The sequence below is a fragment of the Pezoporus occidentalis genome, unplaced genomic scaffold (genome assembly GCF_034315485.1).
Source record: "Pezoporus occidentalis ecotype Australia unplaced genomic scaffold, CSIRO_AGI_Poc_V1 ctg62, whole genome shotgun sequence".
Taxonomy (NCBI): Eukaryota; Metazoa; Chordata; class Aves; order Psittaciformes; family Psittacidae; genus Pezoporus; species Pezoporus occidentalis.
In genome coordinates, this window is record NW_026915966.1 from 2,168,650 (window position 1) to 2,194,720 (window position 26,071).

A 26,071-nucleotide genomic window follows, 5' to 3' on the forward strand; every position below is an offset into this window, starting at 1 on the left:
TATATGAAGACATATTTATTAAAGAAAGGAATCAAGACATTTTGTATAGCCCAAAACCTCCGGTTAACTGGCTTAAACCATACACTGAAACTTGCCTAGCTCTGAATTACTACTGCTAATAACAGGTCAAATAAAACTTGAAAATCAGTTTAAGGCAAAGCTTTTGGTGAGTAGGTGAGGGACTAATAATAATACCTGATTGCCGCGAAACATGACACAGGGACTTGCATAAAATCCTTGAGGGCAGCACTGTTCATTCAACACTCAGAGGGTAGGAATACGTTGTCTGCATTTAGTCTTTCATCCAATAAAGCAGGACACCAAGGTGTAAATGAGCTGTGTATATGAATGAATTTATTATTATTATATATAGCTTTACTCACTATTGATGTGCAGCCGCAGGCAGAGTATGATATGACTTCTGCTTGACAGTTATGAACGACTCTTTGAACTATAAAAGATTAAAAGTGAACTGGAACAGAATGTGCAAGGGACACAGAGGCTGCTGAGACAGACTTTAGATCAGTGGGTAAACCAAGCTCCATAAGGCTGGTCTAGTTTTGTTCAGATCTCCCATATGTGCTGCTTAGGGGGATGCAAGCAAAGCAACTTCTGGATCTTTGGGTCACTTCTAGAAGAGAAAACCAGTTATGTGCCTGGTATCCATTTCTGCAGGGGAGTTTGTGTTTATCTTCTTCTTGTGCAAATTTTAAGTAGGCATGTGTTTCATTTTGCCTGCCTGTGAACAGGTCTCAGGCAGAGTCTGTCATGTTCCCTATGATAAGCTTTATAGCAACCTGTAATCTCATTTGAACAGTGGGATGAAAGGCCTGAGCAGGGAAATCGCACACTATGGGGATGAAACAGGTGTGTGTATGAGTGTTACTGGCTTTCTCAGGAGAACTTGAGCAGTCCTACAGAGTTGCATCAGTTCTGAGTTACTTGCTAAACCTCGAACTTTTACATTTGCAGAACACTTTAATGATGTGGAAGCGAAGAGGGCTCCATTCTGCTGTTTTATCAGTGGGATGCTAATACATGCCTGCTGTCATTATCAAAGTAACTGCATTTCATCTTAATGCCACTTAAGGCCTGGAGAACCCCAAGGCAGGATTATGGTCAAAGCTCAGACAGGATGAAAGCACAGGGGTAAGGTCTTGCATCTATAGACCCATTTCCAAGTCAATGTGTTGATGGGGTGGCTCCTTCTAAGGAACAGTAATCTGTCTATGACTGATACCTAACTTTCTAACCTGGCTGAATAGCGAGGGATCAGACTGTGCACAAAAAGCTATAGCAAATACGTGGTACAGTGCTGAGAAGCTGCCACAGCTGCTTGTAAACCTGCTGAGGATTTTTTCACTGAAGACTTTTTGGCACCTTCGTAGTACTTCTTCCTTCTTTGGTCTAAAGTTAGAGCCCAGACTAGAAGGGGAGGAGGGAGGAAATCAACACACTTTGCTGGCAGTCACCAGAGTTGCCTTTTTTAATGTGAGGCAACTAAGAACTGGCTTCAGATATTCTTGGCTTCCTCTTGCCTTTTATAAACTATGAGATATGGTGGAATTCTGTCTCCAGCTTTGTGGCACAAAGGATTAATGCGTTTGAAACAGTACATAAAGCTGTCAGGGTGCAGCGTAAGCTCATAACAGTTTGTGATGATTTACGGGCTCTCAGGTAGCTAGGGAACAGCTGGACTGAGACAACAGCAGAACTGTGTAGAGAGCTGGTTGCTGAGTGGCAAACTCCATGTCACTGATTAAATACTTTGTCTTTACAGGCCGGGTTTCCTTTTTCACCTCTGGATCTGAGAACCTTCATCGGGTGGAGAAGGTTCACTGGGGCACTCGCTATGCCATCACCATCTCCTTCACTTGCGACCCAGACCATGGCATTGGGGATCCAGTCTTGATGTAATCCCTCTGGGGATGGAATATGAGGTCAAATGGAATGAGAGAAGCCCTGCAAGAGGAGAGGAAAAAGGGACATTACATCTCTTGTAACCTCACATTCAATTAGGTTTTCCCAGCTGCACTAGTATATTGTAATACACTTCGTTTTCACATGTCCGTTTTCATAGCTATGGCAAACTGTGCCTTAAAGATCATCTTAGATATGGTGCATTCTGGAGATGGTTTGTCTTCATGTCCTAAAGGCAAAGGCTACAAAGAAGAGCTCCAGAGTGGGCTCTTTAACTTATTTTTGAATTCTCCATTTTAAAGGGTAGAAAACAATCTTCTGGACCATGTCTTGACATGACTCCCATGCTGCTATTTAATTATTTAGTCTCTTCAGTTACTAAGGTGACTGTAGGAAGCTTGAGCCAAGTTAATAGAGCAAGAGGGGTGTTATTCTTTTGAACGTACCTTCTGCTGATGAATGTGTTCTCCTTAGCATGGGCATTAGTGGGGGATACACCTGTGCTCTGGCTACTGGGACTTACTTGAACTGTTTTATTCCATTGCTACAAATATTATTCTGCTGCAAACAGCGACTAATTAATACTAAGTCTGCAATACAGTTCTCTGGTTGGCCAGGAAGCCTCTTCCTTTTGGATTACAAATGCTTTGTGCTAGGGAATGTCACTGCGATAGATCCTTTTGATCAGCATTCCCAATGCATTGCAATTTTTTGGGGGTCTTAATGAAAATGATCAGTCTCCTGGTTGGAAGCTTGGTGTTGGGATTATTAAAAGCTCTTTAAGGACCAGGTAACCCTGTACACGAAGTAACTGTTCAAAAGGAGACCTGGGCAGAGGTAATCAGATTTGTGTGAGCATTCCTCATTACAGAATTGCAGGTAGGGCAGCAGGGCCTGGATGGGGCAGAGCTCAGAAAAGAACGTTTTTGTGGCTTGCCATAAGCCTGTTCTGATCTCATTGGACTCAATCCTGTAAACCCTGCCTTGCTGCTTGGAAGGCTGGATAACAAAACCATGTGAACCAGCGGGCTGTGGCATGGTGGGGCCTGAGGGAAGCTGGTGTCCACCTACCCCTTAAATTGATAGAGGCTCAAGCTGGAGCTTGATTGTAAAATATTTTGAATGCATGTATTCATTGGGCCTAAGTGTAATCTGAAGACCAAGCTGAAGGAAATTCAGGTTTTAGTTGTTGACACAACTACAGCTGTTGTGTTGTGAAATGCTGTGGTTTCTCTTGTCCAAAGCAATGTTTTATCCATTTCCGAAAGTCTCTCAGTAGCTCTTTTTTGACCTTCTCTTTTTCAGTTTAGTACAAAGACTTTTTCTGTTAACTAGGACCAGTAGCCTGTGGTTTTCCTTGAATAATAAATTACAAGGGCTTCGGGACGAGAGGATGATTGCATTGGAGTACAGATAAAGTAACAAAGAAATGTGTAATCTTGCGACCTACCTTGCTTTCCTATTACAAGCAAAGATCGTGCAGCGCAGCACATTGATAAGTAAATGGTAGGAAAACCTAACTTTGTCTCAGTGGAGTTCTGAAGCAGAGCTGTTGATTGGTTTCATTAATAGTCTCTATCATTTCTGTGAAGCAACTTGAAAATCTGTGCTTTGGTTAACTTTTTTTATGCATACAGTTTTCTTTTTTAATCTACCTTTTCATGAAAATAGTAAATTTTGGGGGGATTACATTGAAGATCAATATAAGGAGGACTGATGACAGGACGCTTGGACTTGTTCTCCTGGGAGTGTTCTCATTTGGTACACCAGCAAGATTAGACTGCTGTAATTTCATTTCTTTGTTCTCAAACCTGAAAATGGCTTCCTTGTCTGTGCTGACGAGGAGTAATTGTTAAAATAGCTGGATGATGGAAATAATAAAGTATGTTGGGTTCCATATCTAAATACTTGTCTCAAAGCCTGTTAAGTCCAAGAAATTTGCATAACACCCAAGTTGTAAGTCTTATGTAAAGGCAGATCAAGAGCACCAGCACCTGCTTTACTGAGTTAAAACTCAATTCCTAATGTTACCTTGAGATTTAGATACAGGTAAGTACCTGAAAGCAGTGGAATATTCAGATTAAGGGACCTATGTGCATTTAGGTTGGGATTCTCCAGGTCTGATGTTCCAAGACTTCGCTGTGAATCCTACTCTGCACCACTGTCATAGAAATTGCTTGCCATGTGTTAGTTACTGCTGTCTTTCATGTGGGCTTTGGGTTGCACTGAATGAAAATGGCACTTCTGGGGCTGCCCTCCATAAACTACTGCTCCACAGCAATCATGTTAGCCCATGGGGGAAATCTCAGCTAACCTCCTGGCTTGTCATCTTTTGAAGACCCTGTGTGTTGCAATATCTCTCAGACACAGTGCATCTCATGCTATGAATTGACTGACATTCAGAAATCAAATCACGTTAATATGTGTCTTTTGGAGTGTTTAAGCTTCAGTGATGTGTTCAATATGATGACTAAACCTGTCAGATATAATTTGTGGGAGAACTTGTGTGCTGTACCTGTGAAGAGAATTCTTTTGAAAGAGGCATCAAAACTCAAGGTGCTGTATGTTTTAGCACCAACTGGGATTCTTTTGCACTTGAAGCTTCAACATCTGGTCTCCTAAAAGCAGTATCTAGCTCCATGAAGAAATTAAATAGCAAATGAGGAAGCACAGTGCAGTCAAAGCCTCCAGCAGGAAAACAGTAATTGCAGAAAGGCTGATGATCCTGGGGCAGAGTGGAATTTGCAGAATTTAATGATCAAACTTGGTTTAATTTACTGTAGTCCCCTTAAATACCCTGAGTAACTTTTGATTAAGGGTATCTCTTCTAAGTTCTTGACAGATAATTCTGCATTTGAAATACTTTCATTTCTATGGCTCTCTGCCAGGTTCAGCCTGCCTGTGGCTACTGGGAAATGCCGTGCTCTGCTTCTTAGAACCCTGATTATGCTGATGTCAGGGTTTGTTCTGTTAAACCAGCGTAAATCTGATGCCAAGCTGCTGCAGACAGGTGCTCTTAATTAAACACACAGCAACAGCAGGATTTGCCTTGATGTTTCCCAGTTGTGTGAGAACCTTTGTAAAGAAGAAGTCAAGTCAGGAGTACGTGTTCAGAGGGAACTGGGGCGAAGTCCTGACGTTAAATGTACAGCCTTGTACCCGGAAGCATACTTGTTACAAGGATGTGGGAATGTTGATTTGTATTTTGAAAGAAAACTATTGGTGCTGAAAGGCAAAGCCTGCTTGAGAGACGTCAAAGGGTGAAATAGAAAGTACAGGAGCAAGCCAGACTTTGAATCCATACTAAGAGTGAAGCTTCCTGAGGACTTCTGAGATATGGTGGGACTTCTGAAACTCTCTTTCCATTCAAAGCTTTGGGGGAATATTGGGAACCTCTGTAAAATGAACAGGTATGTAATCAGATGAGGTCTGTAGTGTAAGGCAGCTTTCAGTCCTCAATAGGGTAGTCTTCAAGGCTGTAGCACATAATGATGTGCACTTTACAATGAAAGTATAGTGGAAATGACATTGATAATGACTATGCTGTCAAGAAAATCCGGTTTCGTTTCTGCTGTTGGAATTCTTAGCACATTTGAACTTCCTTATAGCTTTCCTTTCCCTGGTAAATAACGATGACTGTTTTTAATACAGAGTTCCTCCTTCTACTTCTAGATGTCCTTACACAGTGTTCACATGTGATCTCTGATACACTCATGTGTAGCCTTGTGCAATATTTTTCTCTTGTCTAAATTCTAGGAATAAGCCCAGGAACTGCTGCTGGAGGCCAGGGCTCCTTGGAGGGGAAGGGAAATGCAAGCAGGCACCCTCCTCCCTTCCCCTCCCCCAAGCAAAAAAGAAACCAATCCCAACTCCTGTCTCCTCATTGAGTCTCTTGTGTGGAAATCCAACGAAACATTCCAAGAGTAGCTGAAGAGTTACTTCTTTTCGGAGCTACAGATGGCTCTGGCATGCATGGAGTGGTTTAGCCTCGTTCAGAAAGGCAGTCTTCTTGGGAAATCAGGCTAGGACAGCTGTTGTAAAGTGCTGGGTAGTTCTCTGCTGAGTGTGTGATGCTGCCTGTAAAATACCATGCGGAACTAGCGCATACTCTGCCTTATCTCTGTGTTTGAAAATCTTAGGAAGCTGAAAGCTAATTTTACATCTTGTTTGCTGAGACCTGCTGCTCAGCTCTTTCAATGATCATCAATTTATGCCTAAAGTATCTGCATAGGCATTTTTTAATCTTCCATGTGAGTGCTGGAGGCTTGTACTAAAGCTTTTAGGATGGACTGTCCAAACAAAATAACTGTCCTGTTTCCAAACTGCACATCTATCTTTCATTGTCCTTCATCTCCCCTCAAACCACTTATTTAAGCACTCAATTCTGTCCCAGCACGTATAATCTTTACCTGTAGCATATATTGCATAGGGTATGTAAGCTCAGTGCATTATTTATTCACAGGCTGCTGGAACGGAAAAGGAGCGAGCTTTTCCCTTTCACCCATGAAGTGTATTAATCTTTGAGAAGAATTTCTAACAGTGCTGGGACTGTCAAATGTTGATCAACTTTTGAGATTTTTCTTAGCATTTATTTTTTCCAAATATTCTTTATTTTGATCCTTTACAGGCATTGTCTGTATTTGAAATAACACCCTTTATTTCAGAGAGACTTCTTTCCATCTTGCCTGTTTCCTCATATAGCTGAAGTAACGACAAGGTAGGGATCAGTGCTGTCTGCCGTTGAGCATTCTTGTCTGTCATGATGACTTGTGCATGGTGAGCACTGAATTTTGAAACAGGTCCTATAGAAACTTACTTCTTTTCCTTTTGTTCTTTGTCAGTGACTGTTTTGTAGTGATGGTGGAACTGCTCCTTTGTGAACCCTCATTGACTTTAACAGGATGCTGCATGGGCAGATCAGGCTGCATCACAACAAGAAATGCTTTGCTTGGTTAGTTCTTATTGTGCAATCAATAAAGCAGCCTGGAAGTACCATCTCTTTTGTTTTTGTAACCTCTAGATGCATCCAAACAAAGCAAAACCCTCAAAATACTTCGATTTACAGCTGGATAATCTTGAGGCTGTCCAAGCAATCTGTACGGATTGAATCTATGAGCTGCCAGGTCAGATATATTGTTAATAATGAACTTCACTGAGAACTTCACTGGAGACTTCAAGCTGATGACTCAGTGTAGATGTACTGAAGGAGTATGTACCTGAAACCATAGTGCCTCTTCTTGAAGGAAACAGTTTATTTGTAGGGAAAAGCTGAGATTTTTGGAGCATTCCTGTTACTTGCTTTGGGAAATTTCTTGGAATAGGCCTCCAGTGTTCAGAAAGTTCATTTTAGAAATTGATATCCTTCCCATTCTGCTGCTAACTCCACCACCACAAAAAGCCAACTAGGGTACTAAGGCATGATTTTTGTAGACAGACACCTTGAGAATTTGTCTCTTCCTTGTTCCTCAGTTTATACAATTACATTAAGCTGTATATGCAGGTGCCTGCACACTTTGCTGCTCACCCCACAGAAAAATACCTTAATGTTTCCTTTTGAGACTGTTTCTCAGTGCCTGGGTAAGGCCTCTGGGAGGATTAACCCCTCAGAGGTGACCTCCTTGGCATCAGACTCGCCAGCCAGACCATAAAATCTGGGGGGAATAAACAACAGCAGTTCCTAATGGAGTCATTTTGCCTGTGTTGGCTCTGGATGCTGGTTTCTTCCATTCCCTCTAGCAGGCAAATATCATTTCTGATTTATGCTACTGATTTACGTATGTTCTGGAAGTGCTCTCTGCATATTAGGGATTTAAATGATTCACTGAATAACCCCATAGAAAAAGGCCACATTTTGCCAGGTGATGCAAAACTTAAAAGCTGCTGTAAAACAGACAAACTCTAAGCCCATTTAGTCCTTACACTTCTCAGCACAAAATAAGTGAGAAAAGTGATCTTGTACTTGCATTATTTCTACTTCACTATGGCCGTTCTGTGGGAAAAAAAGTGTTTTTCTCATTTGTCCCTTTATTTTAAAGGGAGATAGGAATTAGTTAGGAATTCCTTTCCGCAGGGAGGAACATGATCAAAATGAACTGTCGTTTACTAGTATGAAAAAAGAAATACAAGACAAGTCAGTCAAGCAGAGGGGTAAGCTAAGTTTAAGATGGTGTTAGACAGCTGAAGGAGCCTTCTCCCACACTGAAACATCTGCATTGACATTGAGCTGATGTTTTTCCCCCTCCTCGGTCTACTTTATTGTTTCACTAGAAGGTCAAACACACAACTGGTAGCTGTGTTTTCAGGCAGCACAGCTCTTGCTGTTAAAACCCTTCAGAGACCTTTCAGTGGGACCTCTTCCTTGGTACCATTTAGTGTCCATATTCTGTTTGAATTAATGGTGAATGTTGAGTAGGCTGAAACAAGCCATGCTGCATCCATCCTTTTTAAAAATGGTAAATTAATCTTTCCATCTATCTTGTGTATCAGCTGGGCCTTTTCTAGGTGATAGTGTCCTCTGTGTATGACATCTGTCTGTTGTACCTTTTCTGGCACTAGGTGGACTCTAGTCTTGTAAATAAGAAACAATCTAAGAAGAAGACTCAATCTGTAAATATACAGATCTATACAGAATTTTTTCCCTTGGAAAAAGAAAATAAGAGGGTTTGAAAAATTCAGACTTTCTTGAAGCGTAAAAAGAGCAAAGTTTCATTCATTTTGCAATCCTTTAGTTGAGGAGTAGGGGATGCATACCTGCTCCTTGATACTCTCCATTGAGAATCTACTCTGCTTTTTCACGCTTGCACAGTCTCTGTACATCTAGTCCTCTCCCTGCTTTTTCCCTTTCTAGTTAGACCCGTTTTTTGAGATCTTCATCCATTCAGACCACATGCAGGCAGGGAGAATCTCATTCCTCTGCCTCAGCACAGGCAGGAAATAAACGCATGTGGATTTCTCAGGAAGGCTGTTCTCATCTCGAAGCGTGCCCACCTGAAAGCACATGGCTCAGGAGGTGATGAAGGCACTCACTCATGTCACATTTATTAGTGCCAAGAGCCTTGAAGTCTTCCATCTTCACAGCTGACTGCCCACTGCCTTTGAGCCTTGGTATTTTCATCTCTACAGCTGGGACTTGATACCTCTTGACTTTGTTTTCTAAATGCTTTCAGCACCTCCAGTTGGCTTGTGAGTCACTGAATGCTGGTGTGCTGCAGAAAGTATCACTTTCAATACAAGTTCAACACGTTTCCACTCTGTAGCTAAGATTTTTATCTAGGCTTAGGAGCAGGCCATTAAAACTCCTCCTCTTCTAATCATTCTCCTTAAATTAAATACTTCAGCCATACGGCATGCACGGAAGGGCAGGAATCAAAAGCCTTTCCATAGGTGAACTGTACAAGAAGATACTTTTGAGATGTTTGGGTCTAAATTAATTACTCTGTCCTCTGGTCAGGCCAGCTTTGTGGGTTGCAGGATCCTGAGCAGGGCAGAGGCAAAGGGGTTTGAGAGTAGCTGTGCTGTTCACCTGACTCCGCTGGAGTGGGGAGTGTAATAGGACTGTAATTGTGTGGATGCTTATAACTCATATATTAAAGTTATAAAGATGGCAAGGGTCATGGGGAACAGTAATATCCTTTTATTAGGCTATTTGACTGAATTGAGCTTTAAAGCCTTGGTTTTAATTGAGTAAGTGGCTCAATTACCTTAAATCTCATTGTCTGCCTCTCCCCTGCTCATCAGCTGAACAGGGTTATTGAACCTCACTTTTCTTTCCTTCTAGTTGTGGATGGATGTGCAGGGGACGGGTGTGCAGCAGGGAAGAAGACTCAGCTTGGATATTAGCCTACCTCCTGAGGCTGCAGTCACTCCTTCCTCTAAGACATCCGTGGCTATTTCCTAGGCACTGGTGAGGGCTCATTCCTGGTATGGAGGAGGCAAAGGTGGGAGCAGGACTAGGATATTGCAAAATGCTTTAGATGAATACGATTTTAGTTCTCTATTAGTGATGGCATGCTTGATAAATGCATTCTGAGTACTCCAGCTGCACCAGACTGGATCACTTAAGAGACAAGTATTTTCCAGTTGTGTTCCAGGCCTTCAAGGGGAGGACAGCATGTGTACATCTAAGTCAGCTTTATTCATGAAGCAAGCCAGTAGTTCAGGTTTAGTGTCAGTGTGACAAGTAAATCTCCCTCTAAATTAGCTGCCTTGACACTGAGAAATACTATTTTGTTGGGAAGAATACAGGTGTGGAAATAATGCCTGACTTAATGAGCTTATCTAATCTCAGTCTGCTTCCGGAGTACTAGCCTGACAATACTGAAGGTAGTTCTTTTTAGGGATAATAGCCAAGAATGCTTCCTAACCACATGAGGATTTACTATTTCTCAACAGCTGAAAAGCTGAAACTGATCTGAAATATGGAAACTTCATAAAACTGAGCATTTTGCAATATTGGTGTATTGTGACTAAAGCCATGCTCTGCATTGGCACAGGCTTAAATCAGCCCTCGGCATTTTTACGAGTGACTTAGATGAAAATTGCTATTCTCTGTATTTCTGCAAAATAAGTTTTAGATTGTTCTGATGGGATCTGAGTTAACTGCAGACCTTTTCTAGTCTTAATCCTCCTTAGGGACTGCTCCTGTTCATGTCTGATCACGGGGGAAGGGTTCTGCCTGCCTGCAGGCATCTCCCATACCCTGAAGGAGCTCCCCAGCAGCAGGGGTGTCAGCTCAGCTGCATGATCCATCCAGGAGACAGTTTCTCTAAACAGTGGAGATGGTGTTTATCCCTGGGCCAGGGCTCCCATCAATTTGTCCAGTTTATGCTGGGAGGAGGCAGTAAAACTGATGCTTACAAGAATTCTGACTGCACACACTCCTGTGCAGGAAGCCAAGAAAACCATTGTGGCCCTTGGCTCTGCTCATGGTGGGTGGTAGAGACCACCCCAGGAGGAGGTTAAGGATATGGTAAGGGCTGGATGGTGTGATCGGGCTGTCAAGTCCAAACTGCAGTCAGCAGCTGGGATGAGGAGGACACATCTGGAGACTCTAAGGAGGTGGTGGCATCAGGAACGACTCTATGGGGGAATGGGAAATAATACTTGGGCTTTTTTGTAGGGCTCAGCAAGACATTACAGGTGATGGGAAGGGCGAGACCTCCTGCTGCTGAAGAGGTGCTGAGAAGTAGCAAATGCTAAATCTGGGTAATGGTGAGTGCTGAACAGCAAGGTCTCACATCCCAAATGACACTTGATGGGGATTGATACCTTGCAGGTACATGTGGCGGGGAAAGGTAAAGCTACCTGATGGCCCAGTGAGAACAGCAGAGTATGGGATCCCTTCACAAGAAGAGACTGAAATAGTTTTTTAGAGACATTTAACTTCCTATTGAGGGTTGAGATTAGTTTGCTGCAGCTTCATCACTGCCCTAGAAGTGGCCCCAAACACAGACATTAACCTTCCAGGACATCATACATGTAGTGCTGATGAAGCTAAGGGGACAAATGAAGCAAAGTCACTTGCCTGGTTTAAGGCAGCTACTGCATAGATGGACTATTTGGTCTGCTAAAGTAGATGTCTCAGACTTACTAATTTAGAAAAAAATACTAACTGAGAAGGAAGGGAATATGCCAGAACACTTCTCTGGTTGAAATCAGAGGAGCTCTTGAAGATGGGCCTCTGCCTTCTCCTTGTGGTTAAACATAAAGAGGAATATTGAAAATCTAAGATCCCACCATGAGCTTCCTCATCTCCTCAGCAGCCCAGGCTCGGAGTGGATGAGCTCCATTAATTTGGAGCAGTTTGGCAAAATATCCAAGGAAGGACCCAGTGGAGAGCAGTCAGTTAGTTATCATTCCTGATCATTTATCCTGCCCATGTGAGAGTTACAAGGTTTGGATTCCATTGCGTTCAACAGTTTCCTAACCACAGCTAACTGCAGCAATGCTGTGGCTTCGTGCTGCTGCAAGGACCCTGTCAAGGCTGTCAGGTTTTAAAATCAACCTGCTTTGGCAGCTCTTCTGTTTTGCAGAGTTTGCTTACAAAAGCTGTTAAAAAATTATGTTCCTTTTTTGCAGCATTGACATGAAAAGCAGCATACAAGAAGTTCATGGTTGCCTTTGCAAAAGACTGGTGTGTCCCCAGACAGGAGAGATCTGGCTTATTCTAATATGCTGATATTATAATAATAATTCTTAATTCTAATGTCTTCCTAACAGAAAAAAATGTTTCCTTTGTTCTGAAGCATATTGTGGAGGATGAGCTTCAGCACAGATTCTTCCCCCTCTTTACTTTGTGTGTACCACAGGCAGGACTGCAGGAGCTGCTACCTCTTGGAGGCTCTACACATTTTCACTTTGGAAGCCCAAAGGGGATAATTCTGTCAGCTGGCACATGCTAGTGAACACTTGTTTCAGCGTGGGAGTCAACTGCAGGTGTTCAGAAAGGAGGGGAAAAAAAGGCAAAGCAAAGCCTTGAAACCCTTGCACAGCCAAATCCCATGGGTGTATCTGCAGAAGTAGTTACACCTGACTGATACTGGGCATGAGGAATATGATGTGTTGAATTAATCTACGGCAAAGGATGAAATCACTTTAAAAAGCCCAAAGGAAAATAATTATTTAAAATCTATTAGCTCATTGTTTAAAATGAAGTTGTACTCAGCTTGAGTCAAATGATACCTCCCATTTGAGTCTTTCCCTCAAAACTCTCCCCAGAAGTGCTCAAACAAAATGCCTTCAGTTACAAGCCTGACTGGATTCACATGCAGATACTGGACGTTCTTGATGCACCAGTGAAGATGTGACTATAAGCTGTAAATGCTTTTTTGTCCTGAGCACCGCCTTGCAGACTCCCCAGAGCCTCTGGGAGCTAGTCCAGGCTCCAGAAAGCATCCTCTGGGTGATAAACTTGCTTCCTGAGACTTAAATTATCACAAACCTCAAACAGAAGAAGCATGTGCCCAGCAACTCTGTTAGATCAGAGCAACAGAGAAATGACCACGGCTCAGAAGCTTTCCTCCTGCTGACGCTTCCTGGGCTCTATTAAATGCTCATACTTTGCTATTCTGTCTGTAATGGCATTTTTTGAATCAGATGAGAATTTGGTCCCCAAAGTGCCTGAGCACTTACAGGGAAGTTGGTTTTAATTAAACATCTCGCTGGAGACTGTTGTCAGCTTCAGGGGGATCTTAATGCCTATGAAGCCAATTGTGGGAGGGTCAGAGCTATTGGGGAATAAGGACCAAACCCATGACAGCACACGGTGAAGAGCGAGTGCCATCTTGATGTCTGAAGTCCAAGAGTAAAGAGAAAGCAATTCCTGCTTCCCAGGCAGTGTGGGTAAGCAGAGGCTTTCAAATCCAGGAAAGGAGAGCACTGTTTTGGAAGGCTAAATTTAGCAGTGATTAAAGGAGCTCTTAATTAACCAAATACTCCCTGCCTTCCCAAATGATTCAATAACTGAACAATTACAATGAGCTCAGCAAGTAATTACCATCCATTGTAGGCTCTGCCCTTGCCAACTGCAGCCTCAGAAACCACCAGCTGTTCATGTGCTGGGAAATGAAGTCCATGAAGTGTGAGGCAAGTAACTGAAAACTGAACAGGAAAAAACCCCACAGCTTCAGAGGCAGGGTAAGGAAAACTGCTCCCTCGTGCTGAGCCATTAAGTGTGTAGTGCCTTCCCTGCTGAAGATCCATCATAAAAACTGTTAGTGTGGATTGAAGTACTGTTTTCATGGGTGCTCTGGCAAAAGATACAATGGTTCCCAATGGTTATTCTGCTTCACAAGGCTTTACAAAGCCTGCCTGGGGGCTAATGCATATCTCTGAAGAGGGAAGCTGCTGCCTTACTCACTGACCAGAAAGGAGAAAACTGAAGGTAGAGCCCAAACGCTCTGAGATCACAAGTCTTAAAGGTATTTCTAGCTGCAGTGGGGTAAAAGTTGTTGGGTTGTGAATTCAGCCATTTACTGGTCTGAATGGTATTTTAAACAAGAACAAGCTCAAGTGCATTGAAGTTTTTCACCCAAGATTTTAACAACAGGTTTGAAGATGTCATTTCACAAGTGCTACTTTTCAGGGCCTGTACCTGTATTGGTTTATTTGCCTGGGGTGGATAGTGAAGCTGATGGGACAAGAAATAATTATTTTTGGCTTGATTGGAAAAATGGCTTAATCCTTTAAACCCACAAGACTGCAAAACCAGATGTACCAACCTAAATGAGGGGACAGAGGAGGCTGAGGCTGGAGCAACAGTAAAGCTTGTCAAATTATTCTCCTAGCTATGCAAACATAACTTCTGTAATGTAGTTGAAGGATTTGCTTATAGCAATCACGCTTGCAGAAGCACACCTGATTGCTGATTAGGTTCTGGAAATCAATAGGGACTTTTGCCTTCCTTGCAGACCGCCTGAAATGAGAGATTTGAAATTAAAGAGGTAGGAAATTTCCCCAATGCCTTGCAACTCTCAGTGGAGTATTAAAGAGTCTGACAGGTGGTAGTTTTAGCTATGGAGCAAATTGAGGGTGGAAGCAGAGTCCCTGGGGGAGGCTGCAACTTGTTGCTGAGAAGGAAATATAACTCAAAGGACAGAACATGCAAAGACAGAACAAGAAATCATGAGATTAAAGTAAGAACACCAAAGATAAAAGCATGCTAAAACCAACCACGTTTCTACTGCACAATTAACCTAAAGGGTCACATTTGATCCATTATCTTTCTGTTGAACATCTCTTCAGTGTGGGCAGGAGAGTCTGTCTATGGCAGGCAATGGGAATGCACATTGTTAAGGCAGGTCCTGGAATGAAGTCTGTAATTATACATAGACCCTCCACAGACTGAGCCTGAATGGCACACAGCTCCAAGATAAACATTTACTGAAAAACGTGTTAGAAGATAAAAACGCCTGTTAAGATGCTTTGAGATCTAAGCTAATGTGCTCTTGCCAATGAGTTTCTCTGTTTCTTTCTGTGTCCATCAGAAGGGCAGAGACCCTCTGCTCCTGATTGCTCCATGCTGCCTCTGTAATTCCTCACTCTGCATCATGAGAGCTTAGTGCTTGTAGTGGAGTTCGGAGCCTCCCACACTGGGTTTGCTTGTGAGCACAACGAATAGGGCAAGAAGGGAGGAGGACTACAAGGAATTTAAGCTGGGAGTTGGCTGCACCTTGAACAGGACACCTGGTTGTCACATCAGCCTCTGGTTCTGCACCAGGATCATGCCGGGAGGTGAGCTTTCAACACACTGCTAAGTTCCTGCCACTGCCTGCTCTGGAGCCCCCTTGGGTGCCTATCTCATCCCTGTCCTATTTTCATGCCAGGTGTAAAGCCTTATTACCAGAGGCAGCATGATGGTGATGTAGTATTGCCATCCTGAGCCTCCTCTCAGCCTAAAGCAATTTCTCTGTGCTCTCATTAAGATTAATGAATAATTCAGTACGACACATTAACTGTTTGCCTTTTGCATTTTGAGGCAGGGCACTTCTCAAAGCCCTTCTCCCCACACCCGAGGCCTGTCTCCCATGGGCCCTGCTGGGACTGTGAACATGAGGCATAGAGTTGGGAGGACACAGTTTCCCAAAGCTGTGAAGTTACAGTTTTAGTTTTTTCTTGTCTTTATTGGACTAAACCCAAGACTTCTTACAGGTTTGAGGGTTGTTTTTTCTTCTGAGTAACAGAGATAGATACCGAATACCCAGAACACGCAGTGCCTCTTACAGAAAACATTTACTTTATATGGATGGAGGTAAAAGATCAAATGATGCTCCAGCAATGTCCCCAATCCCTCCACTATAGTCGCCCCCATTTAAACCAGACCTGCAAGGAGTTTTCCCCCTACCACTGGGCACTGCACACTGTAGGGTTTCACTTTCTCATCCTGCTTAGAAGAAGCTGCTGCAAAGGTCGAGGAGACGCTTTGAAGTTTGAGACGTGTTTGCCATAATAGACTTGCCTTTGTATTAAACCAAACAAACAAATGAAAACAGCCAGGCAAAGTTAGGGGGTTGCTATTTCCTCTGCTTCTGTTGTTGAGAATTACTCGTGCTGTGCCTCAGGCGGAGGTTCCTCGACAGATTTAATCATTCTAAAAAGATGCCAACAACAAAATGTCAGGGAAGCTCTGCTGTGTTCAGCAATCACTGATGAGCGTTGGGATAATTCTTTCTGTTCAGCCTCCTCTGCACCACAATCCTGCTGGTAGTACCCAACCCATAATCTGGGGAAGAAGAGGCCCCCAGGAGGTAAAGAAGAAAGATTTTGCTTTCCTACTGTATCTCCTGATATCGTTTTCTTGCTTGAGGAGGGGCTTTAGAGAGGGTATGGATGCATTAAAATGATGCTTTTATCAGGAGGTTCATTTCAGCTGTGTTCCCAGTGAAGCCAGCTGAGCACAGCTGCCACTGCTGTGGGGTAAGTGATTATCTTTGCCATTAATTAGAAACCAGCCAACTACCATTAATGAAAAATGGAGAAGTTCTTGTACACCCACGTTTCTTCTGTTTGACCACTAATAGCTAACCTGAACCCTAAGTTATCCCTACAGATAGTCCTTTCTCCTTCTATGCCTTTAGCACCTCTCATCCAAAGATCTCAGACCATTTCATACACATCAGTGATATTTTAAAACTCTTGTGCTTGTGATGGAAATGGTGTTGCTGTTTTCTAGGCACTCAGTGAACAGTGACACAGGAATAAACGAGTTCTCCAAGGTCACAGTGTAAGTTAGTGGTGATTTTCTACGAGAAGCCAGGACTTCTGGCCTCTCCTGGGTTAAACTAATCTCTCTCTTCAGCTCTGATGGTGAGTGCTATCTCAATAGGCATCTCCAGCATCAACTCCCTTAGAAATTTCTGGATTTTATTAGCTCTCTTGCCCTTAGCCTGCCTGGGTTACTTATCAACAGTACTAGTGCTCTGGGGATGAACGGCCTCTAAATCCCCACCAACAGAGGATGTGAAGAAAGAGATATATACACTTGAATGGGATCAGATAACTGCTGCTACTGCGAGGCATGATACAGGCAAGTGCTGTGGACTCCTGTGTACTCCTGCTACTGCCCCTTTATCTGAACATTGTCCAGGGTCAGAAAGGTGCTTTCAGAATGCGGGGATTAGAAGTAACTAGGGCTCCAGCTGATTTTAGAGTAATGCCATTCCCATTTCCCCTTCTACAGCATTAAGTGAAAGAAAATAACAAATCTGTTACAAAGAAAAAGCAGAAACTCCATTTAACTCTAGGGTTACAGGGATAGTTGGGAGCTGCCAGCCCGTGCTCCCCGAAGGGAGGATTCTGCAGGACTCAGCACCAGTGCCCACTGCTATGCACAGCTTGTCTGGTGGGACCTGCATGTCCCTGGAGGTTTAGGTGTCCTCCCTCTACAAGTGTCTTTGAGAGTGTCGCTGTCTCTCCCCTTTTAGCATTACTTCATTGCAGTTAATTTACTGCATTCATTCTTCTGGATTTTAAATCCAGTGGAGCCTGAGAAGCCATTGCTATGTAGTGCCTTTTCCTAGGAGGCTGCTTGCAAGAGCCAACACTGTGCTTCTCAAATGTCAAGCTGATATTTAAAAACATAAAAGGCATAGAATTGGTGTGAATTTGATGGATGTCCCTGGTGAGGTTTGCAGGGGTGCATATATGAAGTGGGAACTGTCTCCAAACGGCTGTGTTTATAGACACACCACATTTAGCCTTAGGAATCTCCCTTGCTTTGTTTGGATGAAATCATGTTTGGCTTCAGCTAAGAATTCAGGAGCCGAATTCAAGATCCTAAGGGGAATGCACAAGGAAAGGCTAATGACAACACAGAGACACACTGGCCTAAACAAGCTGAAACAAACTGAGCAGATTTTACTTCTCCAGCATTAACACCACTCTGGGTTTAGAATTGTATCCTCTGCCAAGCACTGTTATAGGCTGTTATTGCTGGATGTTTGATTTTGCACAAGCTTATTTATTACTTTCCCTCCAGGTACCTTGATGGAGGGGTTGGGGTGGGACCTTCTGCAAGTTCAGCCTTCTCTAGTAATTTCAACAAATGCTTCCTAACTCTTCACCTTGTTTCTCACTGCAGAAGCATTCCTAGTGGTTAAAAAAAAAAAAAGTTTCATTTAAATTAGAAATTGAGAGAACCAGAAAAACAGAGCCCAAATGCCAGGAGGATTCTTTGGGATTTTTTCCCCCCTTTTCTCTTTTAATTGTCTTGGATGGGGAAAAAAGGGAAAATGTTACAGCAGGGTTTTTTCTGCTTTGGTATATCCCATTGGGGAACCTGTTTTGAGGGGCACAAGACAGCTCTAGCTGGGACCACAGATCACAAAGCTGAGTTCTGACTATTCAGAACCTGCTGAGATGACGTTCGTCTCCCCCAAAGGTTATAAACCCCACACTAGAAACTCGGTGTGGGCAGAAAGCTGGATTGTTGAGCAGAAATATTTACGTTTAGAAAAAGCCCTTAAATGTATGTCCCTTTCTTTAATATACCTCAGTCACTTCTTTCAGTGTTAGGTCTCTGACAGAACCTTGTGGCATCCTAAAGGTTTGGCTGAGCGAGCCGGCAGCGAGCTCCTCCATCAGCTCTCACAAAACCCAGCCTGGGCTATCCACCCCCCAGTACTTTGCTACCGACTGGCACATCCTTTCTGCCTGGTGTGTTTTAGATACATTCCCAAACAAGGGCAAAAAAGCTTGTATAATGATAATAGCAATAATTTTAAAGGCTACTTATATCCTGTGAAGCTGCAGTTATGATTTTGAAGATAAAGCAATATATTTCTTATAAGCCACAGGAATTAACTCCGTGTCTCTCCTATTCCCTAGAAAAACTTGAAACTAACAGCAACAACCAATATTATAAGGCAGAAACCCCTGCAGCTAGGCTAAGCTGTATTTAGTCACCAGCTCTGGGTGTTTCTGTGGGTGCTGGCAGTGTGGATGCTGTGCAAAATGACAGGAATAAAGTTAGTCTGGATTCAGCATGGAAAGAAAACGTGGGAGAGGGAAGTTAGCACTTGGGAGTGAGCTTTCTCTTCAAAACAGGCTTTTGCTTTTCAGATGTTGTAGTAATGTTATACTTCAAAGATATTAAGTGCTATTCTGTAGTTAGGTTGTGCCCTGACAGTGTGGAACCCCTATGTTACAAAACCTAAAATAGAAAGCCAGTTTTCTTCCCCAGACCTCAGGATGGAAGATTGCTGCTGCCACCAGAGGGACTCAGGAATACAACGGTAGGAGCCGAGCATCCCCGAACCAGCCAAAATTCCCAGCAAAGACATCTGACCTTTTGGGGCTGTCTTGAGGACTTCTCAGGTGCTGTGTTATCTGCTCCCATGACGGGGGTAAGAGGTTTACGCACTTTCTCCTCTCATCATGCTAATGGAGTAGATTATGAATTTAGTCATCCTGCCTGTTCTCCTTGGTTAATGCAATTGGGCAGCAAGATGTGAGTTATGTAGTGCACAAGGTACAAAACACTCCTAAAATCACCCCTTTTTCACTGGCTTCCCTGGTATTCAATCACACACCAAAAATGGCGGTTGGAATAAGAGTTAGAATATTAAGGATGTGCTTGCACTCGTGCTTATATTGTAATGTGGGGCTTTCGAGCGTTTGTTGCAAATTTGGTTTAAAAAAGTGGGGAGAAAGATGGTTAAAAAATGGTGTGACTTAAGGTGAAGTCTGCAAAAATTCAGTCAGGTTTAAATGGATTCTCCTGTGTCTGGTGAAAACAACCATTCACGCTTGTCCCACAAAGGACTGGTGTTCTCTTTTCAAGTGAAAGAGGAAAAATTGCCACTGCTGCAGCAGATACTACCTTAGGTTAAAGGACGCAAAGAGCACTCAGGATGAAACTGCATTTCTTTCACAGTCTGAGTTGCCTTCTTCTCTTTTCTTAATCATAAACCCCTCAACCCTCAGGGGTGCTGGAAAAGATTATCTAGTGATTAAACTAATTTCTTTCTTGTAAAGCACATGTGGAGTTTTGAAGTTACAAGCTCTGGCCCAACAAGAACAATGCTGTTGCCTTGCCTAAAATTACCATTTCCGTTTTGCTGAATCCTTCAGCAAAGTATCATATATAGTAAGTTTTATAAAAGCATTATGAACCACAGGATTACAGTGATTTGGGTATGATAAATGATCCTAGGGTACATAAAGCTTGAATTCTTGGAATGTAGAAGAACAGAACCATAGGGTAGTTTGGGTTGGAAGGGACCTTAAAGTTCAGCTACTTCCACCCTCCTGCCATTGGCAGGGACACCTTCCACTAGACCAGGTAACAGCCAAAGTAACATTATTTACAATGAAATCCACACATTTTGCTCAGTTACAGCCTGACAGATTTTCCTGTTGTTACTTCAGCCTCCTGGCCTGGGATGCTTTGGATTTACCGTAAGTGACAAGACATGGGGATTATGCGAAGTCCCATCTGGTTGTGTGTCTATCTCAATTTGCATACACTTCTGTGGCCTCTGTGGTTGAGGAGACAAGATGTGGTTTTAGTCTTATTATTTTGGGAGTTTATTTATCCTTTTTAGTGTTGGGGACAGGTAAAACCTCTCCCTCACATAGGAAATAGTCTGAGCTGCTTTACAGCAGTTTTGCATGGCCTGCACACAAGGAGATGTGCTTATGAATACTGAATCCTACCAAACCAACACCCTCCCCAAAATACTCTGGGTGAGCAGTGGGCAATGCTACCCATTACAGGTGACTGGAGAGGACTCTGTGCTCTAGAAAGCCTGCAGCAGTCCCCTTCCAAAGCCACCTAATTTGTTTGATTTAAATTGATTTGGGTTTGTTGCTAAAGGAAGACACAAAGTCTGTGTCCTCATCTCCAAAACATGAGCACACCAAGAAGAGTCAAGGCCCAATTACAGACAACAGGAGCTCAGTTAAAACATCTGCTCCTGCGGGATATTTATGGAGTGGGTCAAACCTACTGACTTTTGGCAGTTTAACTGGTCTGATGGGACAATAAGAGGGATGTTGTTTATGTAATTCTTATTTTAAATTGAGCTCTGATCCCCGGGAGTATGAGTGGCTCCTGAGGAGTCATGTTTGCGAAGGTCTGCACTGTGACATTCTCCACAGGCTGCTGAAGAGCCATCATTCATTACACACAAAAGCATCTTCTGCTTGCTGGCCAGTTAAACAGGCTCTCCTCTGCCCAGCCTCTTTGGGGGCTTGTCAGATTTACTGGTTCTCTCACCATAGTAACCCTGTAGGATAGGAGAGAGGACCAGTGCTGAGACAGGACTAGGATGCAGCACATACTGGCTGAAAAACCTTATGAGTGACAAATACCTAACATTTTGCCTTTCATCTGGATGCTTCTCCATCAACCCTTTGATGTTTAATGCTCTGATGATGTGGCATGGAAAGCACATCCCATACACACTGTGATGGTGAGCAGGGTAGCAGAATCACTTCTGGGGGCTGATGTCTTGGGAAGCATACCCCGAATCAAATTCTTCTGTTTGTTTATACACAACTTAGGTTACAAGTATAGATCTCACCTACTCTGCGTTTTCATGCCTTTTTTCACGACTTGTTTTCTGCTTGCTCTTCTTACTAATAACTATGTTTTTTATTAAAGCAGAAAGCGTATTCCCTAATACTCTTTTTGATACATATACAGCTCTTTCATCATTTGCTACCCCTTCCATACCTGTTAACAGATACCTGATATGCCTTGCAACTATTTCATATATGGTAATCATGCATACTACAGTGGCCTTGTAACACTGTGGTGGCTATGTGGGCTTCCAAGGACCTTTCAGGGGCCTTGGCCTGAGCAATAGAACTCAAGACAAATCAGCACTGTGTCAGGGCAGGATGTACATCAGGGTGGGTTTTTCTTCCTATAGCCATAAGGAAATACAATTTTCTCTCTCAGATGTGGGCAAATGGCATGTGCGATCTGGAAGGGCTGCAGCCAGGATGTCTGTCCAGCCTCACCAGCATGCTTCCCAAGAGCAGGATGGCACAGCACACCTCACAGATGACGCATGTGCTCCAACCTTCCCACGCCACCTTTTGAGTTAAGCCTTATCTTTGTTATTCTTATATGGGAGTGACTTCCAGCCTCAGAAATGGGAAGCAAAGGAAAAGTAACAATGACTTCAGAATTCAGAATTAAAGAATGAATTAGTTCCTGAGAAGTTGTTCCTAAAAACTGCTGAAGCCTGAGTTCCCTGCCAATTCCCAGCATGAACTGTGTGTTAGTCCCTGTCTTTCACATAAGGAAATGGGCTCCATTAGGCCTATTTATTCTTCCCAGTTCCAATGCTGGAACATGACAAAGCGGTCACCAGTGTTTCAAAGACAGTCCCATGATCACAAGTAATAAAAGCAAGGTGAGTTACTTATTCCCCTCTCCCCAAAACACACCCCAACATCTGCATCTAGAAGAAGAATGCCTGACTCCTGGCACAGGAACGTGTGTCCCTGGTCTTCATCCAACATGTGCCCTGAAGGCTTTATTTTTCCGCTGTTAGTTGAGTGCATAAAATCCAGCATGTTGCTGGGCTGTGTTCTCTGCTCCCAATCCCAGGCTGTGCAGTTGGCACTTTGTGTCTCTGCTTTAGCACGAACATATCCTGAAGTTTGGTGTGTGACACAAGAAGATCACCCAAGGACACAGGAACACATTAATACTGCAGAGCTGGAATGGGACTCTCTAAAGCACACAGGGGTTGGAGTAAGCCATAAGAAAGTGGAAATGACTGTTCCTTAGGCAATTGCCAGTAGTCCCTGGGTATCAGTAGCTGCCAACAATAGTTTATGCAACTCCTATCGTGCTTCACCTACCCCCAGAGCCTGTCCCTGAACATGAAAGAGGAATACTGAACACAACTTCATCCTTAACGTGCATGAGCTCTGCAGAGAACAGCTTTGAACAGCAGCCTCTCCCCAGGTAAATATACCACCCAGCCTGGGGGAAGAGCCCATGCAAGGGGAAACCTGATGATGGTCCAGTTTTTAATCAGCCTTTATTTTATCAACTGAGGGTTTACAATTGTTTAGATGCTTACAGGCATCTCCAGTATCTGGTGAGGACTTTCTATGGGGAGAAAATGAGCAGAATACACTGAGGCAAAATGTTTCTGATCAAATGTCATGAATAAATTTATCCCTTTTATGATGACTCCCATGATACAGGATTCAGCCAATTTTCTTTGAGCCTCAGGTCTTTGAGTGATAGGATTATAAGACATTTTTCTTTCTTTTCAAGGCAAATTTTCAGTTTTTCAAGCCCTGTTGTACTGTTAAGAAAGGGACCAACTTAAAGAAAATCAGTGGCAAATTCAAATCACCTTAGGCAGAAACCCTAAAAAAAGTACAAGGCTTTTTTGTTTTCTTTTAATGTAATCCTGTGGTTTCTGAGAGCTTACCTTGTGGGTTTTGAATGCTTGGAGTTTGAAGTAGTGCTGCAATGAGTTTTAAAATAGAGACTTTAAGCTTGATGAAACTGTAGCGCAGTATAAAGTAATAGGAAAAGGAGCTTAAAGGTCTCTTTACACACTCAAAAAAGAAATAATGGCAATAGATAGGGCAAATCCAAGGCTTGCAGCTGAATTAAGCAATACCATGACAATTTCAGACCTTTGCAGATCTGACCCAGCTGTAGCTCAAAGACAGCACTGAGAAGCCACGCAAGAGGAAGGGTGTGCAGAGCTGGAGTTGGGCAAAACTCAGCAAAGAGTGGAAAGAGTTTGTGACAGAACCCAACAAGGTATCCACCTCATCTTCTGCACCCAAAACCAAAGTCCTGGGTGGTTGCTGGCTCCCGACAGGACCCCCCTTACAGCCCTAAGTCAGATGGAAATTTGGATGCATCTCATAGTACTTGGGTTCACACAACTTCTTGCACCTAACTGAAGTGACTGCCAGAAATGAAGTTTTAGGACCCTTCAGGACTAAGGGGTCCCAAAGCCCTACCTTGGCCAGACGCTCTGCTGGTCCTGGTGTCTCTGAAGCACCTTCTCTTCCTCACTTGTCCTTCAGTGTTGCCATGCCCAGGGCCTCCGAGCTGTAGTCGTACTGGTTGCTGGAGGACATGGACCGTCCCCAGGAGCACTGCAGGTTGGAGCCCCTTTTGCGGAAGGAGGATGTGAACCTGTAGAAGTTGCGGTGCCTGTTGCGCAGGTACTCCCGGTAGTTTTTGGTGAGCAGGGTGTAGAGGAAGGGGTTGATGCAGCTGTTGCTGTAGGTCAGGCAGGTCACCAGGTAATTAATGCACTTTTGGGTTTGGGTGGTGAGCTGGAGGGAGCTGCTGTAGAGTCGCACCAGTTGCCAGATCCAAAATGGCAGGAAACAGGCCCAGAAGACCAGCACGATGCTGAAAATCATGATGAGGACCTTCTGTCGGGGGGATCTCTTGCTCTTCTCTTTGTGGGGGGGGTTCTTCTGGGACTCTAGGTAGGTCCTGGCCAGGCGCGTGTAGAGGAATCCAATGATGATTCCTGGGGCCATGATGCTAGTGCTGAAGAGCACTGTCAGGTAGGTCCTGTAGGCGTCCACGCTCCAGGTAGGCGCACACATCCTCTTCACCTTGCCCTCTGCCTTTCCCCCCTCGGTCAGGGTGACCATCAGCATCATGGGCAGAGTAAGGAGCAGTGAGACAGACCAGACAGCCCCTGCTGTGACCTTCCGGTAGCCCCGTGACCTCTTCAGCGTGTCCAGGGGCCGCGTGACGGCCAGGTAGCGCTCGGTGCACATCAGAGTCAGGGTGAAGATGCTGGCGTGCATGGTGAGCAGGTCCAGGCTGAGCAGGATGCGGCACCCCAGGTCCCCGAAGTACCAGTCCTGAGCCAGGTAGGTACAGACGATGAAGGGGATAGTGGAGAGGTAGAGCAGGTCTGCCAGGGCCAGGCTGACGATGGAGCTGTACATGGGGGCGGCGCAGCGCGCCGAGTGGCACATCACCACCAGCGTGTACACGTTGCCCGCCACGCCGGCCACGTACATCACCGACAGCACCGTCCCGAAGGCCGAGGGGATGAGCAGGGGGCCGCTCCCGGGGCCGCCGCCGCCCGCCGAGGAGTTGCCCCCCGCCGCCGCCGTCCCGTTGGGCTCCATGGGCGGCGGCGGCGGCCCCGTCAGCCTCGCACCAGCCCCAGAGCTCCCAGCCCCGGCGGCGGCCGCTCCGCCCCCCGCGGGAGGTAGGGCGGTACCGGGCTGCCCCACGGGGAAGGGCCGCCCCCCGCCCCGCCGGGGCTCCTGCAGCGCGGAGCGCAGCGGGCAGGTGCTGTCCGGGGACCGCGCGGAGGCTGCGGAGCGATCGGGGACCGCCGCCGATCCACCCTCAGCCCCGGTGGGGAGCCGGCGCTGGGGGCACACCGGGAGCGCCCCGTTCTCCCGGGTGTCTCTCAAAAGCCGCCCGGCAGATGCAGGCTGCGGGAGCTTCCTCGAAAGTTTTCCCGGCCGCTCTGCTATAATTCGGCTGTTCCCTGCCGGGTTTACGGCGCTGGCGACAGGACCCGCGGCTCCGCTTCAAGTCATCAGTCAGAAATCGCTGTGGCCAACAGGCAGAGCCAGTGTGCCCCTGGGTTTCTCGGGCAAGACAGCACGCATTGTGTCAAACACAACCGGGGATACAGCGAGCCGGAGAAGGATGCAAAACCGGGGCTGAAAGAGACGCGCTTTTTCTTTTATTTTCGTGGAAATAGCTCTTCTCTTGAATTTTACCTTGAAAAGGGTGGCGATGTTCTAGGGAGATTTACATTTGAGCTTTAGTGACAGATGATTCGCCTGGAGAGGGGGAAGTTCAGAGTGTGATGAATGAGGTTCCTACAGAGACAGCTTTTCCAGTTAGGTGGGAAATTTGGGGGCAGTTGCAAAATCAATGAGCACCTTATATTTCAATCTTATTTCAGAGAAAGCAGAGATTAAGCCAGCCCATAGTCAAAGGACAGAGCGCTGAATTTCCCCAGCTCTTATTGATTTCCAATAGGAATTAACTGGCTTTTCCACCTTCAAACATTTCTGCTTAAACCAGAGTGCTAAAACGACTGCGATGTGTTTATTTGCTTGTTTTAATCCCTCCTCAAAGTGCTTTTGTGCAAACTGTCATCTAATTCTCTGTAGCATGTTACAAAGTGCTGAAACTCTTGTTGGCTCACAGGAGCAGGATACAGCCCTATAA

At 44.5% G+C, this 26,071-nt stretch overlaps 3 protein-coding genes across 3 annotated transcripts in view; 1 reads left to right on the forward strand and 2 right to left on the reverse strand.

Moving 5' to 3' along the window:
- Window positions 1-3,825, forward strand: part of OGFOD3 (2-oxoglutarate and iron dependent oxygenase domain containing 3) — a 43,396-nt gene extending 39,571 nt beyond the window's left edge. Inside the window, exon 9 of the mRNA XM_062639783.1 lies at window positions 1,781-3,825. Within this exon, the coding sequence (XP_062495767.1) occupies window positions 1,781-1,917 (137 nt within the window). The 3' untranslated portion in view covers window positions 1,918-3,825. The remainder of the gene's footprint in view (window positions 1-1,780) is intronic.
- LOC134174609 (urotensin-2 receptor-like) lies at window positions 1-25,046 on the reverse strand. The gene is made up of 2 exons (XM_062639772.1): window positions 23,866-25,046; window positions 1-1,962 (listed from the first exon to the last, which is right to left on the reverse strand). Exon 1 carries the CDS (start codon window positions 25,003-25,005, stop codon window positions 23,917-23,919), a length of 1,089 nt encoding a protein of 362 aa, XP_062495756.1. The 5' UTR covers window positions 25,006-25,046; the 3' UTR covers window positions 1-1,962; window positions 23,866-23,916.
- FOXK2 (forkhead box K2) overlaps window positions 1-26,071 on the reverse strand; it is a 430,591-nt gene that overhangs the window by 163,450 nt on the left and 241,070 nt on the right. The window lies entirely within an intron of this gene.